We start from the raw sequence: 19,557 nt of genomic DNA on the forward strand, positions 1-19,557 counted from the left end.
TTGTGGCTTCCCTTAATTTGTCAGGTCCTAGGGCAGCCTGTTGTTCCAGACGTACATGGGCACCCTCTCCCAGAAGCTCGGCTACAGTAAGCCCTGCTAAAGGGTCGCCCTGAGCCCTAGGTAAATTGGCGCTTCTTACCGCTTCCTCTCTCCAGCGTGCCTCAAAAAGTAAGCGTTGATGCGGGGTAAAAATCAATTTGGCCATTCCCCTAACATCGGACGGCAATAAGGTATGAGCATTAAAAATAAAATCAAGCATTAGCCTAGCGGGCTCACTGGTAATACCATAGCTCTCCACAGTGGCACGCAGCTGTGTTACAATTTTCCAGTCAAGGCTCTGGACCTGCGCAGTGTACCCCCCTTGAGCATTTGGCGTAAATATCACTGGAAAATCAAGGGTTTCCTGTGCTGCCGTGAAGAGCTCAGCGTCCCCCGTCTGCATACCCTCCTGTGCGACAGCAGCCCATACCTCACGTCTTTCTTTAGCCATGGCCTCCGCGAGGTCAGATTCTGCCCCAGGGACAGGCTCCTGGCCGGGAGACGGAGGATGTTGCAGGGCGGGTGCTACAGTAACGTTTTGTATGCCTGGAGGGGGACGCGGCGGTGGGGGTAAAGGGGGAGCTGACGGTCGCACTTCAATGCCACCAGTGTCTGTGGGAGGTACAGGCATTGCAGAAGCAGAGATGGGGACGGGAAAGTTTGTGAGAACCGGAGGATTTGGCTCACTGGAGAGAAGCGAGGGTTCATATTCCTTATTTTTCTCCTGAGCTGTTCGTACCCCTTCCACCGCCCTTTTTTCTGCCTGACACATCAACAATTCGTTATGGACCACTCTCCAAAGTTTACTCATTTTCTTGCCTGGTTTATCATCATCTAACACTAATTCCCACAACTTATCCCCGTATCTTCTCCATTCTGAAAGTTCATGAACAGTATGGGGGTTTACAAAAAAGCCATAAGAATGAGCATGATGTAAGAGCGAAGGGAGATCCTTATCTAAGTCAATCCCCCTAACCTGTCTTTTTCTAAGAAAAGTACTAAATAAATCATATGCTGCTTGCCTGTCCATGGTTGCGTCGGTACCGTTGCTGGCCCCTTCAAGCTTCGGCAGCATGTATCGGCTGAGCCCACCGCTGTGGTCACTCAGGGCGCGGAGCAAAAACTGGCAGCTCTGTCGCCGTCCTTCCAGCTGCAGGACCCGAACCCAACGGAGCACCTCTCCTGCCCTTGCCTCGTATCACGTCGGGGTCACCATTTGTTGGAGAAGTGCCGCGGGAGACAAGACTCATGATATCATGATCATCAAGTCTCAGTTTATTGCAACAAATTACAAAGTTTATATATACTTGTTAATTTGTTCATGCATATTGCAAAAGCCAAGCTCATGATTGGTTGCTGTGTGATTTGCGCATCTGCCTTGTTCGGTTGCTCTTGCTGTTCTTGTGATTGATACTTTTTGGTTCTTCTCTATCTATTTCTACATACCAAGCAGTTTTTAGCATTCTGATTCTTGCAAACTCTGATTTCTACCTATCCTGATTTCTATACCCAGGGTCATGCTGACCGTTCCCTCATACTTTGACTAATTTTACAGTTTCATGTCCCTTGCTGTTTAACCATTCTTCTGCCAAGCTCCCTACACATTGGCATCTGTTGGCACAGGGTGCCCAGAGCAGCTGTGGCTGCCCCATCCCTGGAAGTGTCCAAGGCCAGGTTGGATAGTGCTTGGAGCACCCTGGTCTAGTGGAAGGTGTTCCTGCCCGTGGCAAGTGGGTGGGAATGGGATAATCTTTAAGGCCCCTTTCCATCCAAACCATTCCATCATTATGTGATTCTCTAAGTGTAGGGTGAGACAGTAGGCACCACTCTTCCCTGCAATAGATTAAACCCTGAGGACATCAGAAGGACAGTGAAGCCAGTGGGGTTTCACCTCAGCAGAGGATAAGAAGAGCTATTAAGAGGGTTGCAGTGTCACCAAGGGACAACTGTGCATGCAGTGGGTTTGCTCTGTGTGCATGACTTTCAGTCAGACAGAGTCTTCAGTTTGCTCTCTCATCCTTGGAAACTCTGTACTTTGTCCTGAATGAGCGTTGACTGTTTTTTCAAGCACTTCAACTTTCCTTAACTCCAGTTACCAACTGGGATACAGCAAGAGGATCAGAACCCTTCTCTGCACCCTTACCTGGCAATATAAACCTGCCCTGGGTGCTGCACAGCCAAGTGCACAATGCATTTGACAAGGACAGCCTTTATCTGACAGATAAAATTTGGAGCTCCTATCAGGGGAGAAGAACAGCCATCATAGCATTTGTCAATAGGATTTAGAGGATTCACAAGAATATTTTTCTGTGTGACTTGAGAGCTGCTCTTTGCTGAAGGGAAAACACTGTTAACAGGACATCCAAGATGTGTGAGAATGCAGCCACAAAGCTGCCTGGTGCTGGCACTGCCTCTCAGCTTTTATACTAGAGGATGGGAGGGGATTTTCTCTTGCTGTGTGCCTAGTGGCTTTGTACCAGACCCTGGGGTAATCAGGAAAGCATTATGAAAACAATAATAGCAGCTCTATTGAAAGCACATGTTGCTGAACATGCCCCCTTCGAGCTCTTGCGATGACAATTAAGACTGAAATTCAGAAATGGGTGGTCACTTAAAAGCCAGTTTATAGTACCCTTCTAACAGGGCCCCAAGGTGAAACCACAGCTCACTTCCCCTGTCTCAGCTTTCTTTGAAACATGCATGTCAAAAGGTACTGGGAAGATCTGAGCCTCTAAAAGGTGGTGATGGGGAACACAGAGCACAGGAAAAACAAGAGGTAAAAAAAGAACAACTCCATGAATAGAGAAGCTCAAGGCTTCGGGGAAAGCAGGAAAAGGAAATCTGCCCCTCTCCTATGCTGGGTCTCCTCCCCTTCATGGTGCCATGTAATCAAACAATTCGTGTAGAGAACTATATCAATTCCATACAGTTGTATCAATGGATGCTCTATGTGATGCAGCATTAAACCCCACAGTGATGCTGAAAATGCTGAGTTGCCTCTCCTAATAGCATGCTGGCTTTGTGATTTTTCACAAAACCTTTTCAGTTGGAATTCTTGGTTGTTGGATTGCCCTTATTTGCTTTTTGCCAGGTAGAATGGTAAAGCATCTTGTAGTCAGAAAGGTCTCTGGTACAAAAATTTCAGCAACTAAAAATATCTCCTGTGGGAGAATATACCAGCCTGCTTCTCTGCAGAAGGATTTTTTTTCTTCTTGGTAATATGCTCCAGCTGTGTGAATAGCTGAAAGGAGGACTTTAAGCCTACTGAGACATGGGCTTTTCCAGTTGACTAGCTTCTGCAGTCAGATCAAAGAATGTTTTGTAACGTGACTTAGAGCTGTGAAAAATAATTCACTTCTAAGCAGTCCAAATTTGGAATGCATAACTTCTTCCAAATGCTTCCACACTAAACCAAAAACCACACCAAATTTCTTTGAATCTCTTCAGATTGCATTTTTGAGCTGGACTACTTTTTTTTCTCATTGTCATCTTAGCTGACAGAGAATGAAAAGGAGTTAGTGTACAGCTACATTCAGTTCTCCTGAGTGTGGAAAATGCTGGATCATCAATTCTTCCTTACAAAAAAACAGCACATCCCTAGAGTCAAGGGAGTATCTATTCCAGGACAGGTTACAGGACTTTTACACTGAAAAGCAGAGCCAAGGTGTGGTTATTTCTGACCATCACTAGGAAGATGATGCAAACCGAAATGAGCTCTCTCAGCATTTTTTTTACACTGGCTAGCTGTGCTGCTCTGGGGACAGTATCTTCTACACATGCTGATATATAAATAGTTTCCAAAAGAGGAGTGCTTGGTTCTTTAATGTCTCTTCATGCCAGAAAGGTTTGCTGTTTGCTTTCATAATGTTAGACTAGGTTGTGCATATTTTGCCAGAACAAAAGTGGTTCCAGTTGGATTCAGGCTTCCATTTCTGGCACAGAACACTTGCATTTCCTTGTGTTTTTTATGGAACTGATGGCTTCACTTACAGAACAAGTGTAAATGCTACAAACTACTTAAACAAGCACAGGACAGCCCCCTTCCTGAATGGATGCTTAAAATTTAATTGATTTACATTACAGCAATGGGCAGGACAATTCTTTACAGATTTAAAAACTGGCAATGATGTTTATCAGAGCAACTGCTTATTTGCATTTCCTCACCTTCCTAGAGCAGCAGCTGTGCTGAGGCTGTTGCACTAGTTTGTTGTGAAGCTTTGCCTTTTTGCTGAAAACTGAAGGCACTTCTTAAGCTCTGTCATTTTGGCAGAGGTTTAGGTTGAGTATTGGGATAAAATTCTTCACAGAAAGAGTTGTCAAGCCCTGGAACACCTTCACCTGGGGAGCAGCTACAGCTGACCATGAGCGTAGCCCCTGCCAGTATTAAGCTGACCCCACTCTTCTTTTTGACACCCGTTTCTTTAACATAACGTCTCAGTGACCTTCACCTTTATCTCTCAAACACTACTAGCAGCTGGCACAGAGGAAGGACAGCTGCCATTAAGTTTCTTTTTACTGATATTTTACCCTGTGCCTGTCATGGAGCAGAGGACAACTGCCTTCTTGGGCAGATGCCTGGTCCTAGCTCTCCCACATTGCTGCTTGTTGTGATGGCAGAGGGCTGTTTGTCTCAGGTGGTGGGTGCCCAAGCAAGTGCTCCAGAGTTACTGCAGGGTCAGGTATTATTCTTCATCAGAAAATAATTGACTCACAAATAACACATCCTGGTGCATCTTGCAGTCAGGCTCTGATAACCATTCCCAACATGCTGACAAGCGCTCTGCCCAGCAATCCTCCTGAGGACTGCTTTGGAAGCTCATGGATATTGTTCCAACTACAGGCCCAGGGCTACAGCTAATCTCCCTTCCCTCGACACAGACCCTTGTTTTCTGCTAATCTGGCTCAAACCTCTGCACCACAGAGAAAACTGCTATCTCTGCTTCTCTGAACTTCTCAGAAGCAAGGCTGAGGAAACACCTCCCTCCCAGCAGCACCATGACCTGTAACTTGTTTTTCCCTGCTCAACATTATTTAGTGTTTTCAATAATATAATAGAGCAAATATGCTGTAAATACTTGCAGCTCATGCATATAAGACCTTCTGCTAAAAATTGGTATGTTCATCCTCATTATGATTCTTTACATCCAAATGAAAGAAGTGGCATCTGGAGTGACAGCACTCTGTAGTTAATGATCCTGGGTATTTGTACACATATTTCTTATAATTTTAAAGCAATTTTTTCAACCAGAAAAGCAGTCAGAATGAGGATCATTATAATTAAAGCAGTTGCCACTAAAATTCAATGTTTCCCTGCAAAACTACATATTCATGATGTTTGTTCTATGCTTCAAACATGAGGGGAGAAAGTTCTAATTTTGTGGCAGCCAGGTCCAAGAATAGCACAGTGGAGCTCCTACAGTCACACAGCTGGGCTTCTGTGTTATTTATAATCTCTGCACATCAGCACTCTGCACCCACATTGTGTCACCTCATTGCATCCAAAATTATCTTGTCACCATACTAAGGCACCTCTTTAATTAATTAGAGTATTTTAATCCTAAATTTGTCTATAAACCTTTATTTGTTTAGTAAACCTGTATTTGTTAATACCTTACCCGCTTGAAATAATTGAATTTTTATTTTATATTTCCTTACCTGAGAGAATTAGCTTTTTATTTCATCTCTTCTTACAGTATTTTGATCCTAAAGTACTGAATCAAAATGTTAATCTCAAAATATATTCAATTAAGTCTGAAAAGCAGCACAACCTACAACCTTTTCTAGGCAAAAATATACTCAAGAGAGTCTTCTTCAAGGGTGGAGGAGTTCTTACTCTTCCAGATACTTCATATGCTACAAGAAGAGTTTTCTTCAAGAAAAGAGAGAAAGCTATTGTAAAAATGACTGAATTTGTCCTCCACCCACTCCCTTGTCAGACATGGGCAGCACTCATCTCAACTTCCCCTTCTAAGTGGGCTGCAGAGCCTCTTCCCATGGCTGGGTTGCAGAAAACAGCATATACCATAGCCCTGGAAAAGGCAGGGAGGAGAGGATTCATCCCCTGTGCTTCTTCAGACAGCTCCTGCCTAGAAAAACCAAACAGGATTGCTGCTGTGCTCGGAGATCTCATGATGCATTGGGCAATTCCTCCAAATGTCTGAAACCTTAATACAAGAAGAGGATAAGGTAGGATAGAATAGGGATAGGGTGCTGATAGACTACAGTAGACTACACTAGACTAGACTAGACTAGACTAGACTGAAATATTTCAGTTGGAAGGGACTCACAAGGATCATTGGATCCAACCACCTGACCCCTTTAGGGCTAAACCTCATTACTAAGGACATTGTCCAAATACCCCTTGAGCAATGCCAGTTTGGGCCACTAACACTGACCCCCTCTCCAGGACCCTGTTCCAGGGTCTGACCACCCTCTTGGTACACAAATGCCTACTCATGTCAAGCCTGAACCTTCCCTGAGGAGTCTTGGTTAAATTCTCTTTTGGTTTATTCTTGACCATGGATATGCAGAAACATATGGAATCTTTCCTTTGGGACTGCCTGCCCTCAGTTTTGCTGCTGTTTTCCAACAATGCCACATGCCTGTATTTATTTCTTTGGACAATCAATTCTGTAACAGCTTCACCACTGCAGCAACACCCACCCAGGTTTAGAGATTTCCTTCAGGCACAGGCTGCCAACATTCCCACCTCACACTGGAGGGGAAATGGTACCACAGCAATCACCCAGACAAGTAACGTGTCCTTTCATTCTGTCCTCCCAGCACAGCCCAGCTCCATGTTTGCATGTCCTCAGTGCCTGCACTGTTCTGTTCACAGTAAGCCAGACAAACACAGGATGAGGAAACTTAGCCTAATTTGTTACACACACACAAAAAACCCAAAAACTTGCAAGTGAAATACAAAACTGACAGGCCATTTGTTGTCTTCATGAAATCTGTTAGCAGAATTCCCACATCTCACCTTGCATGTCTTTTGGGGAAGATGAAACAGGAAAGCCTTATAAATATGATTGCTTGGCAAAAGATTTTGAGAATATGGAAACTATAAGCAAGACTGAAATGAAAGCAAGCTTTGAGATACCAAGCCTTGGTTACTGAACAACTGGAAAACAATGGTATGACCGGCTGAAGGTAATCCCCTTTTGATGAAACAACACCCTCTGCTTGCAGACAGGTCCAAGGGTCAGTCAGAGCAGACCCTCCTAGCTTGGCAGAAGGGGTCCAAAGAGTAGTTTTTAAGGTTTAAAATGTAACACAGTATGGTAATGTAATCATTCTTACAGGCTGTATGTAAATGCTATAGGATTTGTATCTTGTACTAGATTGGTTAGTGAAAATTAGAATACTCAGCACAGAAGAAGGTTTATGGTATTGTAACGGGAACTTCCCTCCCTTGCTCTTTCAGCTCTCTTTTGGCCTGCCCCGAGCTGTGGCTGGCAGCTCCCAGCAGGGCCCTGCACCCAATCCCTTTGCAATGAACCGCGAGTTCCAAGCCCTGGCTGCAGAGACCTCTCGTCTCCATCTGTCCTGACCGTCCCACCCACCGTCACTCCTACACACGTCTATTCATTTTACAGAATTAAAGAACAGAAATCATTTGGAATGACTTGATTAAACAGCTCTTATTTGAGTGGAAAAAGGGAACAAGGTATAAATAAGGGCCACATCTGTTCCAAGATCAATTCCAGGACAGTTTTATTCAGAATCACCTTTAATGACACTTCCATCTCTGATTAGAAGCAGTGCCCACTTTCCATATGCAAAATAGCCAGACTTTTGTCTAAGGGTGCACAGACTGATATGCCTGCTCTCATAGCTGGTTTTAGCTCTGGTTAGTGATTAGCCAGGATCCCGTCAACTCATTCAAACCTACTTTATGTTAACAGCCTTACCTGTAGAAGCCTTGGTTATCATATGCCATGTTAGTCACATCACCAAATACAGATGTATTCCTGAGTTTCTTATTGTTGTTGTTATTGTTTCTTCCCTTAAAACCAAAGTAAGCAGCTTGCATGTGCTCTAGTTCTTCAGTCTTCAGCTGGTACCACAGCTGAATTTCTCTGTGAATATAACAAGCAGTTGAAACAGTATTGTGATATACTGTTTCTATATACAGTATATAACAGTATTGTTATATACTGATATACTGTACAGCTGAGCTGTTATCTGACCACAGACCTGACTCTCTAGAGCTTAAATCTTATTCTAGGTTTACTGAAGAAAGCACTTAAACACGTGCTGAACTTCATGTGTAAACCAAGCTTGTAGAGATTTAAATAACACCCTAAGAGAGGGAGTTCTTCAATAACACAAATATTATTGTGTAAAACAGTGTTACTTTAAGTACTGTCCAGCACTCCTCAAAAAACAAGCAAACAAACAAGAAAATGAGAACAATCTTCTTATGAGCACCAGTGGATAGTTCAAAGGAACAAACCTCCAAGAATTATGTCCATTTGATTCAGTGTTTTTCCAGACTACAGGTAATAAGAAAAGTCATATAAGGTGGGATGATGTGTCAGTGTTCTAATGGACCTTCAACAGTGACATCAGGCCACAACCTGTTGTGTGTGAAAAGACTTCAGATCATCTCCATTTTATGGGATAAATTATTTCAGGAAAAAAAATTATTTTCTGTGACTTTTTGCATCACTGCTATTCTTAATGTTTCCAAAATCACCAGGCAGGTTGAAAAGATATTGACTTAAAATGGAGGAGACAGTTAGTGTTGCCTTTGTTAAGCACAGGGCATATTCCCTCACTGTCAGAATTCTCTTTTGGAAATGTTCAGAGCTGTTTTCATGCGGCTCTCTGCAACTCTGAGGCAAGAAAAAAATATCCACCATTTCTTTTCTTGTTTTTAAAAGAAGTCTAAGACTCACAGACTCACAGACACTCTCACTGGCTGATGGGAGAAGATGAAATTGTAAGAACTGGTGACGCTGATTTTGGTGCCATTTCTGTCTTCTTGGGATGCAATCCTGCTCTTTCCAAAGAAAAGAGTAGCCACGCTTCCTCAGTGGGACAAGACCTATGAGGAGGCTGAATGGTGGGAGGACTTTCAGCAGCCTTCGTCCCTCTTCAAAACACATGTGGATGTGGCAGTTTAGTTGTGAACATGGTGTTAGTGCTGTGTTGACAGTTCAACTTAAGGGTCTTTTCCAATCCTAATTATTCTATGATTCTATTAAACACAACATGGCACTTCAAAGATCATTAGACACCATGCAGGTTTGTAGGCAGAGGTGATCTCTCAGGTGACCAACTAAGAGCTAAAAGAAGCAGACATGCAGATCTCAGAGCTACAGTCAAGGTGAGGACACCCTCTCTGCTCCATAGGTACAGATTACCTCATCTTTCAGCTCTGGTCTAAGAGACACTTACTTCATTATTTTCTCCCCAAGAGTTCTCACTTTGTATTAACTTATCGACCCTGCAGCTTTTTGTCAGATTAATGCTTTGTGCATTCAGAAGTCAATCCACTTTTCCACCTCCATTACCAACAGAGATGCTGCCACTGCACCTGACAAGTTTCAAACAGGGTTATGTTACTTTTTCTCCCATGACATGGACAGCTAGTACATGACTTCCAATTCTTTCTGACAGAAGGGATAAGATACACAATGCCTGCAGTGCCCCCAGGTTTCTCCTTGGAGCTGGGCTCTGTTGCCAATGGGATGGATCAGCTCCTTCAGGAGACAGGGGAGCAGGGAACTGAGAAAGTCTCAGCAAAATAAATAATTTTTCAGCCTGATGACAGAATCAGGTCATTATGTCCAGTGTGAAGGCTTTTCTTTTGTAAGAGGAAAAATATAAAGTCATCACAATAATGAGAATGGCTCATTTTTACAAAGCTTCATTTAAAATAAATGAAAAACAAGGACTGTGATATGAATAGTCTGATCAAAAAGAAAAGTGGCAATTCCAAAAATGTCAATTAACCTTTCATTTCAAAGCAATTTATTTCATGCTACCAGTAAAAACCTGAATATTATGACTGACACTAATGACTTTCATTTTTTGACACAAAATAATCTTTCAAGAGAAACAGAAAATCTCTATTTTGGCTACACTTAGATTTCAAATGACAGAAGTTCCCTCTTCAGCTGGTTCCCACACAGCTTCAGATAAATCACAGCTCAGCATAGAAACCTTCACTACTGTCTTCCCCAGTCTCCCTCCACTCCACTGGAGGGCCTGGTGGGAACAACCAGCAAGAAAAGGGAGACAGAAACCAAGTTTCTGGAAAGCAGGAAGCAGTTTCTGCAGTTTCTGCAGCAGTGACTGTAGGTCACTCAGTGCTCTCGTGAGCAACAGCAGCTTGGCTCCAGCCTAAAGGCAAATGTGCTCCTGCTGACACTATCCGCACTGAGCTTTTATATTGAACTGGATTGAAAATAAGATGTTTTCCTATTCCTGTTTATAATCCACCAATTTGTGCTCCAAGCCAGAAGACAAAATCCTCTGTCCTTCCAGCCCCATGCTGGGACAGCTTTGAGGATGCTCTGCAGATGGTGAGGCCTTGGATGGCTCTGACACAGGGGGATTCCATTTCCCAGCAGTGTTCAAAGAAAGAAAGGAAAAAAGGAAAAAAAAAAAATCGAGACAATGGGGAAACACTGCCAATCTTCAATAATTTGAGGAGAGAAATGCTGTGCCAGAAAATAAGACTTGTGTGTTCAGCTCCTGCATAATCCTGGGTAAATCCAGATCTGCCTAGGCGTGTTGAGGTTATCTGATACTAACAGGCAGCAGGTATTTAAATACTCTGGAATTCCAAATCTCTCTATGCCTAAGGCTTGACCTACAAATTAAGGATTTTTAGTAATTAACATCATTGCAGTGCTGCAAGCAGCAAATTCTTTGAAGCATTTGTTATCACAGCAATGGAGTCCATATGATGTACACTCTTACACTGTTATTAAAACTGTCTTCTTGACATACCTTTGAGTTCTTCTCCTCTCACTTTTCTTCACACACTTGATCAAACAGCAAGTTAAGAAAGCCATGGACATCAGCAGAATGACAGCACAGCTCACAATGGAGGCAATCACTGCGACCTTAAAACCAAAAGTCTCGTATTTTGATATGGCTGCAGCAAAGCAAACACAGAAACGTTTCTAAGATCAGAGCATGAATTTATCTTTCGGATTTTCATTAAACCATGCTGAAACCTACCTGCTTCACACTTCTGCTCAGTGAGGACCTTCACATTACTATGTGTCAAGATATCAGAGAATCTTGGCTTCAGCTTTGACCTGTGCAAGCCTCAAACTGGACTATGTAAACATCTCCTGTTTATAAGTTACTAATGAATTTTTCACAAGTATTTCACCACTGCAATTAATTGAACACAGTGCCCTTAGCACTGCAGTAATTTAAAAGCACAAGTCTGTCAGCAGATCAAATGCAGATGAGCTGCAGACTCTTTATTAACAAGGACTGAAGCTACAGAAACAAATACTAACATGGGTAAATGGGCTTAAGGAAGCCATTTAGAGCAAAGACAGTTCCATGTAATTAAATGAAATATGTTAAATGAAATATGTCTTGAAATAAAGGATCCATGCCAAGAGGATTATATCCTCTTTGGCAGGCAGCAAACAACAGGTCTTCCTCTGTTTGGGGAAGGATGCAGTCTGGAAGAAGTGATGTGCAGGGCTGAGTGTTCACAGGGATCTGATGCTGAAGTGAGTTATCAAGACAAAAGGAGGAGTAGGAATGTGATGTGGCACAGCTAATGCAGATCTCTGCCAACTCACTTGGAGCAGTAAACATGTCTTGCTTCAAAACTCAGCTAATTCTCCCAGTGTCACAATGACCAGCATCACAAATGGTTCAGCTGAGCTCCACACAAAGCATTATATTTCTGCAGCCTCTGGGGGAAGGATTTCTCTCATTTTTTCTTTTATGGGACCTCTAAACAAAAGATAAGAATAGCTGAGTGTGAGAGAGAGCACTAAGTGTCTGTAAGAGCAATGTATCCACTGGGGATTTGAAATGACACGAGGTCTGAGGCACCTCAAAGCTCAGAGGTACCAAGTTTTACTTGGGTCTACTTCTGGTCAGACTAGTAACAACCTTAGAATAGGTTCTCAAATATACTTGCACATCAGTTGGTCATTCCCATAGTGTTGGGGTAATTTATGATAACAGTCTGCTGATCGTCTGCTTTATGCCCCAAAATAGTTGCTATATCTTTAAGGTGGGTCCGGAGAAAGGGGGAGCTTTGGGGCCCTTTGCTGGGCTTTTTCATAGCCTCACTGCCCCGGCGTCTGGGGGTGTGGTGCAGTCTGGATTTTGCTTGGTTAGTTTGGGGTTGGAAATTTGTCTTGATTTTTTTTTTTTCCCTGCTTTTTCCTGGGCTTGGAAAGGCTGCAGCAGCAATCCTTCAGCTGCTTTTCGAGGTGAATTGGACAGCTCGGTTTTGGTCCAAGATCAGAGAGAAAAAGTGCCAGGAGAAGAATCGGCCGGGCCCGGCTGGAGAGAGGGGCTGCTCCTTTTTGGCCCCCAGACCTGGGAAAAAGCCCGAGCCGGGGAGGGAAAGCACATCTGCTTCACCGCTTGTGGCTGTGGACAGTGGACCAACACCAGAGACTCACCGGGTTCCCATCTGTTTGCCCGAGCTGCTGCGTGAACCTTTTGGTTTCTTCCCTGAGACAGAAGCTGGTATCACCTTTCTCCCCGCCCGGCTGCCGGCCGTTGTGGGTTTTTATCTTGCTCTGGCGTTTTGGGTTTTTTTTTTCCGGGGCAGAAGGGGCGGGGCCGGGAGGGTGTGTGTGTTAAGGTCTGACAATTCAATATCTAGCATTTATTTACTTTTTCTCCCGCGCCGTGTAAGCAGTCTGTTAATAAACGGTTGGTTTTTTTCACTTTCATCCACTAATATTCATTTCTTATTGGTGCAAAGGGATTGTTGGAACCCTTTTTTTTTGACGAAACACTCATTCCAGAGAGTTTTTCTCCTAAACTTGTCTCTAAACCGAGACACCCATACATTCTCTAAAGAAGTATACAGCTTTTAGCTGTATACAGGAGATCAGGGATGAATCCAACAGAGTCTTTTTTGTGTGTCGTGATAATGGCATGTCAGAACATATATGGAGTGGAATTACCATCAGTGGGGCAACTTTGAAGAAAACGGAATTTGTCTTTCTTTGCACAGGGATCTAGAACGAATCCTGACGTTGCAGGATAGGCAGAGCAAAACGAACGCACCGCATCCCAGAAGGAGGGGCACGGTGTGGGAAGAACCTTACGCTTGCAGGAGGGCACTCCGGCTGTCCACTGCGTGCTGTTCCCTTTCCAAACGCAGGTGACGATGCCCGGTCCCTCCAGCTGGTGCTCGGAGGAGCACTGGAACGTGACCACTGTTCCCACATCGGTGCCGTTGCCGTGAAGGACCTGCAGTGAGCCGAGCTGGGGCGAGAGGAGGCGGCTGCACTGCCCTGCAGAGCAAACACAGACACAATGCAGCGCCGCCGCCAACAGTGAAGCCATCCACTGAAGTTTTATTCACATCAAACTGTAAATCAGTCACAGTTAATGGTCAAAACAAATACCAGACCTCGGGGTGGCCGATGTTGGCTGCTCTGCCAAGCATCAGCCCATGGCTACCCTCCATCAGTGCCCATTCAACAGCTCATCCCCAGCATCCCCCTCATCCCCAGTACTAAGCAACTGATGTTGTGATATTATCTCCTCAGACTGGTACACGTTGAACACTAAAACACTAAAAACACTTTAAAAAGGCAATTTCTGAGTGGTACGGTCCCCTGTGGATCCCTGTGTTGTTGCATTCTGATTAATTTAGTACTCAGGCTAGCTGGGAGTATTCATTACGTGTCTTCCCCCACACAAATTTCCAAGATCTACTGGACTGATCATGCAGTTTAGCTTACTTGGTAGCATCTTGGCATAATCTGACTGAAACTTCTTATCTTTACAAGCACTGCATGTCTGTTTGGCTTGGCTGAAAGGAGCCAGCGGGGTCAAAACCACAGGGAAGAGCATAGAAAGACATACACATATAACATCTCCCTTTTCAAGTGACAGTCTGCTTTACAGAAAATCACTAATTTTTAATATATTTTTGTTCATTCCGCTTTTCTATTACTTTGTTGTTTATACAGCTGCTCTTTGAGCTGTGGAGCAGTTATCCCCTTGGCCACATAATGTCAGCCATTAACTTAATACACTATGTTTTATTGTCACAACATTCCTTGTTCACACTAATTTTAAACAGAACTTTCGACGAGAGGTGATTAAAACAACATATAACATCTAGATAACTTCAAAGGTAACAAATACTTTTTCTGGGTCTGTACATGTGCTTTGACAGAATGTAGAAACTCAGGTATTTTTAACATTTACAGAATACCAGCACTGCTTCTGCATCAGAGCCTAAGTTCTGTATTTTTCACTTGATTTCCAAATGACTTGAGAAAACCTAGAGGCATAGTGCTGTGATGAAACACACAAAAATATTAAAAGAGAGAAAATATATTTTCCACATCTACAGGCAAAAAGAAATTACAGCCTCCATGAGAACATCTTGTTGGAACCACATGTTGTTAGCAAATCTATTTTATTTTGAATGCTAAAACTTCCCTCATGTCATTATTGTTGTTAAGCCCCTAGATCATACCACAGCAGGCAGGTGTCCCACCTATCTATCTCCAATTCATGCTCTTAAACTCCCTGTCCCTGGAAAACAAACCCAGAAGAATCTCAGCAAAAGACCAAACAGAAGTCCCAGTAACAATTACTAGGCTAATCTACTGAGTAATATGCACCAAGCACTAGCTTTTAAAACCACAGATCTTTAATTCCATGCTGATTATTTTTGGTTATTTTGCCACTTCTTTCAGCCACTTACTATGGCAGCAATTGGCCTCAATGAGAGCAAATATTTTCTATAGGACTGGTTTCTCTTCACCTCTTCCCGCCCACATCCCATTCCAGGAACATACAGGATGTATTGGACAATTTTCCTCCTCACTCCAAATGAGTGTTATGAGTTTGGGCTTTTCTTTTTATTTTAATTACTCTGTGGTTTACCATGAGAAAACATTGTCCTAATCTGTAAAATAAAGATTTTACATATAGTTGTTTGGTTTGGGTTTTTTTTTTTTTTTCATTTTACAATTTCAAGACTATTTTTAGAGCTCGGACCACATTATTAGAGTTCACATTGGTGACTCTTGTAGCTGCACAAGACAATCTGTCTGCAAAATGTAATTAGAACTGAATTGGACTTGATGCACACCTGCTGGGCCACCACATGCAGCCTCAGTAGAGGCATTTAGTACACCTGCCAGTTTACCTGGACTCATTGTTCACTCTTTGTTCTCCAAAGAACAAATAATTTGGCAGTGGATCCTTTCTTTCAAGACATATTTCATTTAATCCAGCATTGACCATCCTGAGTAACACATGCAGCTGTAGCTGCTGGGGTGTTTTGAACCTTCCCTGTCCTGTCCTTGCCCAAGATGGTGTCTGCCAAGATGTTAAACCTCTGAATGGCAGTGACCTTGTCAGCATCATTCCTCAACTGTGGGCTTTAAATTATTTTTGCTCCACTTGAGTTCTACAGAAATGTCTACTAGCCAGCATCCCCTGAAAATGTGGGTATTTCCATGCTTTGCCCTGGGCTGCAACAGCATCATGGATCATACCCAGAGAATCATTTCCATATGAATGTATTTGGGGCTGGAACCAACAGAGGTGCCTCTCAATGAGAGCTACACATCCAAAACCTTCTGTATCTGAGGTGAAAGTTCATCAACAACTTCATGTACCTGCACTTGTGCAGAGGAGAAACGCTGTTCTTCTTTTAAGAGCTTCTCAATACCATTTCTTCCCACTAAAGTCTAAAACTTAAATGTGTCACTGCTTTTTGCTTTTCACAAATGCATTTACTGAAATGCCTAGATGGAGTTTTGCCAGAATGATCGTTTGAAATTTCAACCAAGCTGAGATTTAGCTTTTCTGCATAAAATTTGCCCTAATTTTAATCATCAATTGTCTTCTAAAAATGCTTTTGGAGAACTTTCCTGCAAGCTCTAGTGTCCACTATTAGCTACCTGTAATGTTTTCATAGTTAGCCATGGCATTCACTTTTCTGCTGGGTTAATTTTACCCTTACATCTCCAAAGAAACATGTTTAAGTAAGCTTCTATCCTTATACTTACATAAGCAGATGTTCCATATAGAGTTATTTTTTGAATACTCTTCAGGCATGTTTATCAGTAAATCTACTACAGTCAAGAATTTTATTATTGTTTTTATTAATATAATTAATTTTATTTTTGTTTTCAACTGAGACTGGTGTCTGAGGCTGCACTGCGGCCTGGTAAAACACAAAAATTTGTACTGACCCAATTTAAATTTTGATTTGTATTTCTTTTATAAATATCTAGAAAATGTCATGTTCAGGTCTTGGTTTCCATAACTGGCACCCAGAAATGTAAAAATGAAAAACTGTAAAATTGAATAAATCCCCTAATTAGAGAGCTGGAGTCTCTCTGCTCTGGAGACAGGGTGGAAGCACTGGCATTGTTCAGCCTGGAGAAGAGAAGGCTCAGGGGAGACCTCAGAGCCCCTTCCGGTGGCTAAAGGGCCTACAAGAGAGCTGGAGAGGGACTTTGGAAAAGGGCCTGCAGGGACAGGGCAAGGAGGAATGACTGAAACAGGGTAGATTTAGATAGGATATTGGAAAGAAATTCCTGGCTGTGAGGGTGGGCAGGGCCTGGCACAGCGTGCTCAGAGCACCTGTGGCTGCCCCTGGATCCCTGGCAGTGCCCAAGGCCAGGCTGGACAGGGCTTGGAGCAGCCTGGGACAGTGGGAGGTGTCCCTGCCATGGCAGGGGTGGCACTGGATGGGCTTTAAGGTTCCTTCCAACCCAAAACCTCCTGTGATTCTACAGTTCTGTGATTCCTGTTTCTGCAACTATTTCTGCAGCTTTTTGTAGAGCAGGAGCTGATTTATACAAACGCAGTTCTCAGCCTGGCCTCATGCTGAGAGGATATCCAGTGTTCAGAAAATCTCTGAATCTGATGCTGCTGTCTGGCAGTGCAGAATGGCACTGGCTACAACAAACAGGTTATTTCATATGACAAATAACAGTCCTCAAAGTAAAGACAGACACTAAAGCACAGTGTCCTCCATAAACTCTTAATCACCCAACCTCTGGGTTCAGAAATAAACACATACATAATTTCCAGGCAGTGAAAAATAGAGAGTAATGCAAAACTTAAAATAATCCAAAATATCTCTTTTCATGCACAGCCAGGATTATCTGTATTGCAAAATTGATTTGTCAAAAAGAGGAAACCTATAGTTTCACTGTCAGCAAGCTGTGGGTTTATGTTTTGCTGATAAGAAAAAAGAAATGAGAGAGCAACCTAGGCATGCCTGCCTGGTAAACATTTCCTGTGCTCCTTCCACAGCAAAACAGTGAGTAATATCAAATACATTGCATAAGTATCTACCAAAATGATCTAAACTACAGAATTACCTGGAAGCATGTTAGCAAGGCTGCCACTTGCTGTCTGTGCAGAAAAAGAGCAATCCATGTCTTTGCCTCATTATTCCCAAACACACAAAGGTCACATTGCTTACTGTTGGCAATTTAATATCACTAAAACATGCTGGAATAACTAGATGCCAGAAAGAAAGAGAACACTAGACTCTATCAACCCTATAGAAAATAAACACACCAATATTATTGCTGCAAGTCTCTTTTCCTACAGAAGAACACCTCAGAAACTGGTGTCCCTGAAAACACAGGCATTTAAGCATCCACAGCAGTCTCACAGAAGAGCTCTGGGAAGAGGTCACTCTGTTAAAAAGCAAAAGAAAAGCAGCTAGAAGTGAAATATGAAATAAAGCAGATGTAGCAAACCGTCTTGTATAGAGTGAAACTGTCTGGCCCTGGCACTGGTCTCCTTGCCACCATGCCTTTGCTTCCTTGCACAAGTCTTGCTGGGGCTGGGCTTTTAAACCAACAAATGGCCACCAGGATCTGATCCTCCCAGGAGAAAGTCCAGATGCTGGCATGGCTTTTGAAGAAGTTAGTGTAAACATGATACCAGACCTACAGTAAAAGCGCAGGGCGAGACCCAGGCTATAGAAGCTGCAGAGATTAACCGAGGTCCCCAGTTGTGCTGCAGTCCCTGGGAAGCTGCTGTGGAGATGTGGGAAAGCTCTTACAGATCTGCCTGCCTTCTAACACACAGGTACAGTTCTATGAAATTACTACCTGGGGGAAGCTTTGGAGGTTCAGGTGTGGCACAAACCACGTGGACAAAAACACAGCCCTCTGCACACCCATAACTGCAAGGACCACCTCAGAGGCAGGGCCAGGCTTGGCCACCACTGCTCCAGGAGCTTCACACCCCAAATTCTGATGGAGACCTGCAAGAACTGAACAGCAGCCTCAGGACTGTTCCTCTGGGTCAGTCACATAGAGAAACATCTGGAAAACTGCACAGGGTAAAACTTGCAGGTACCTAAGGAACACATCTGTCAGAACACATTACCTGACAAAAGAAATGCAGCTTATTAATATTGTGGTTCTGGCACCTGCCTCACATCAGCATTTCTGAATGAAAATATTCCCCATAAAACATTCCATGTTTATATTGATAAAACTATTTTTAAAGTGTTATAGAGGGAACCCAATATCTGATGATTCTTACAGGTCACCATTAAACATTTGTAAAAACACTGTTTAAGAAAAGCTTGTTCTCCCATTAATACCTAATTTCCATGCACTTAAGAAGGAGAGCAAAAAGGTATTTGAGGAGAGTTTATTTCTGTGTTTACAAATTCACGCTCAAATAAGCTCTCCTCCCACCTCTGTTATAGCAGATACCTCAGGCTCATTCCTACCCACTTCCTTCATTTTATCCTGTGGTATGTTTTGTAGGTAAAACTGATTTTTCAGCACATGTAATTTACAACATGCAAAGGTTCAGGTGCTGAGACTCCCATGTCCATCACGTTTTGGGCAGCATTGCTTTCATGGAATCACAGAATGGTTTGGGTTGGAAGGACTCTTAAAGCTCACCCCATTCCATCCCCTGCCATGGGCAGGGACACCTTCCACTATCCCAGGTTGCTCCAAATCCTGTCCAACCCAGCCATGGACACTTCCAGGGATCCAGAGGCAGCCACAGCTGCTCTGTGCACCCTGTGCCAGAGCTTCATCATTCTCTTAGGTCACCGTGTGACCTGCAGCATGGGAGTCTCAGGGCAAGTGTGCACTTTCCCTCTGCCACCAGGTCCCTCTGTTCTCAGACAGGTTTTGGTGGGCACACCCTTGCTGGTATCCTTCATTGGGCCAGTGAAGTCTGTATGTTTATAATTTCAACTTTCACCATTATTTTTTCCCCAGTATTCATGAATAATCTCTCATTCATTAAACAATTGTAACATTTCTGAAGAGGATGCAAAGTGATCCACTAGCTGGAAAGCCAGCCACTGGAGAAGCC

General features: G+C 43.2%; 1 protein-coding gene across 1 annotated transcript in view; it reads right to left on the reverse strand.

Annotated features, from left to right (window-relative positions):
* SUSD3 (sushi domain containing 3) overlaps window positions 1-19,557 on the reverse strand; it is a 30,153-nt gene that overhangs the window by 2,844 nt on the left and 7,752 nt on the right. The window contains exons 2-4 of the mRNA XM_053954162.1: window positions 13,320-13,508; window positions 11,005-11,152; window positions 7,953-8,120 (exon numbers count right to left, since the gene is read on the reverse strand). Coding sequence (XP_053810137.1) covers window positions 7,953-8,120; window positions 11,005-11,152; window positions 13,320-13,508 — 505 coding nt within the window. The remainder of the gene's footprint in view (window positions 1-7,952; window positions 8,121-11,004; window positions 11,153-13,319; window positions 13,509-19,557) is intronic.

This window comes from Vidua chalybeata, chromosome 12 (assembly GCF_026979565.1).
Source record: "Vidua chalybeata isolate OUT-0048 chromosome 12, bVidCha1 merged haplotype, whole genome shotgun sequence".
In the NCBI taxonomy this organism is placed as follows: Eukaryota; Metazoa; Chordata; class Aves; order Passeriformes; family Viduidae; genus Vidua; species Vidua chalybeata.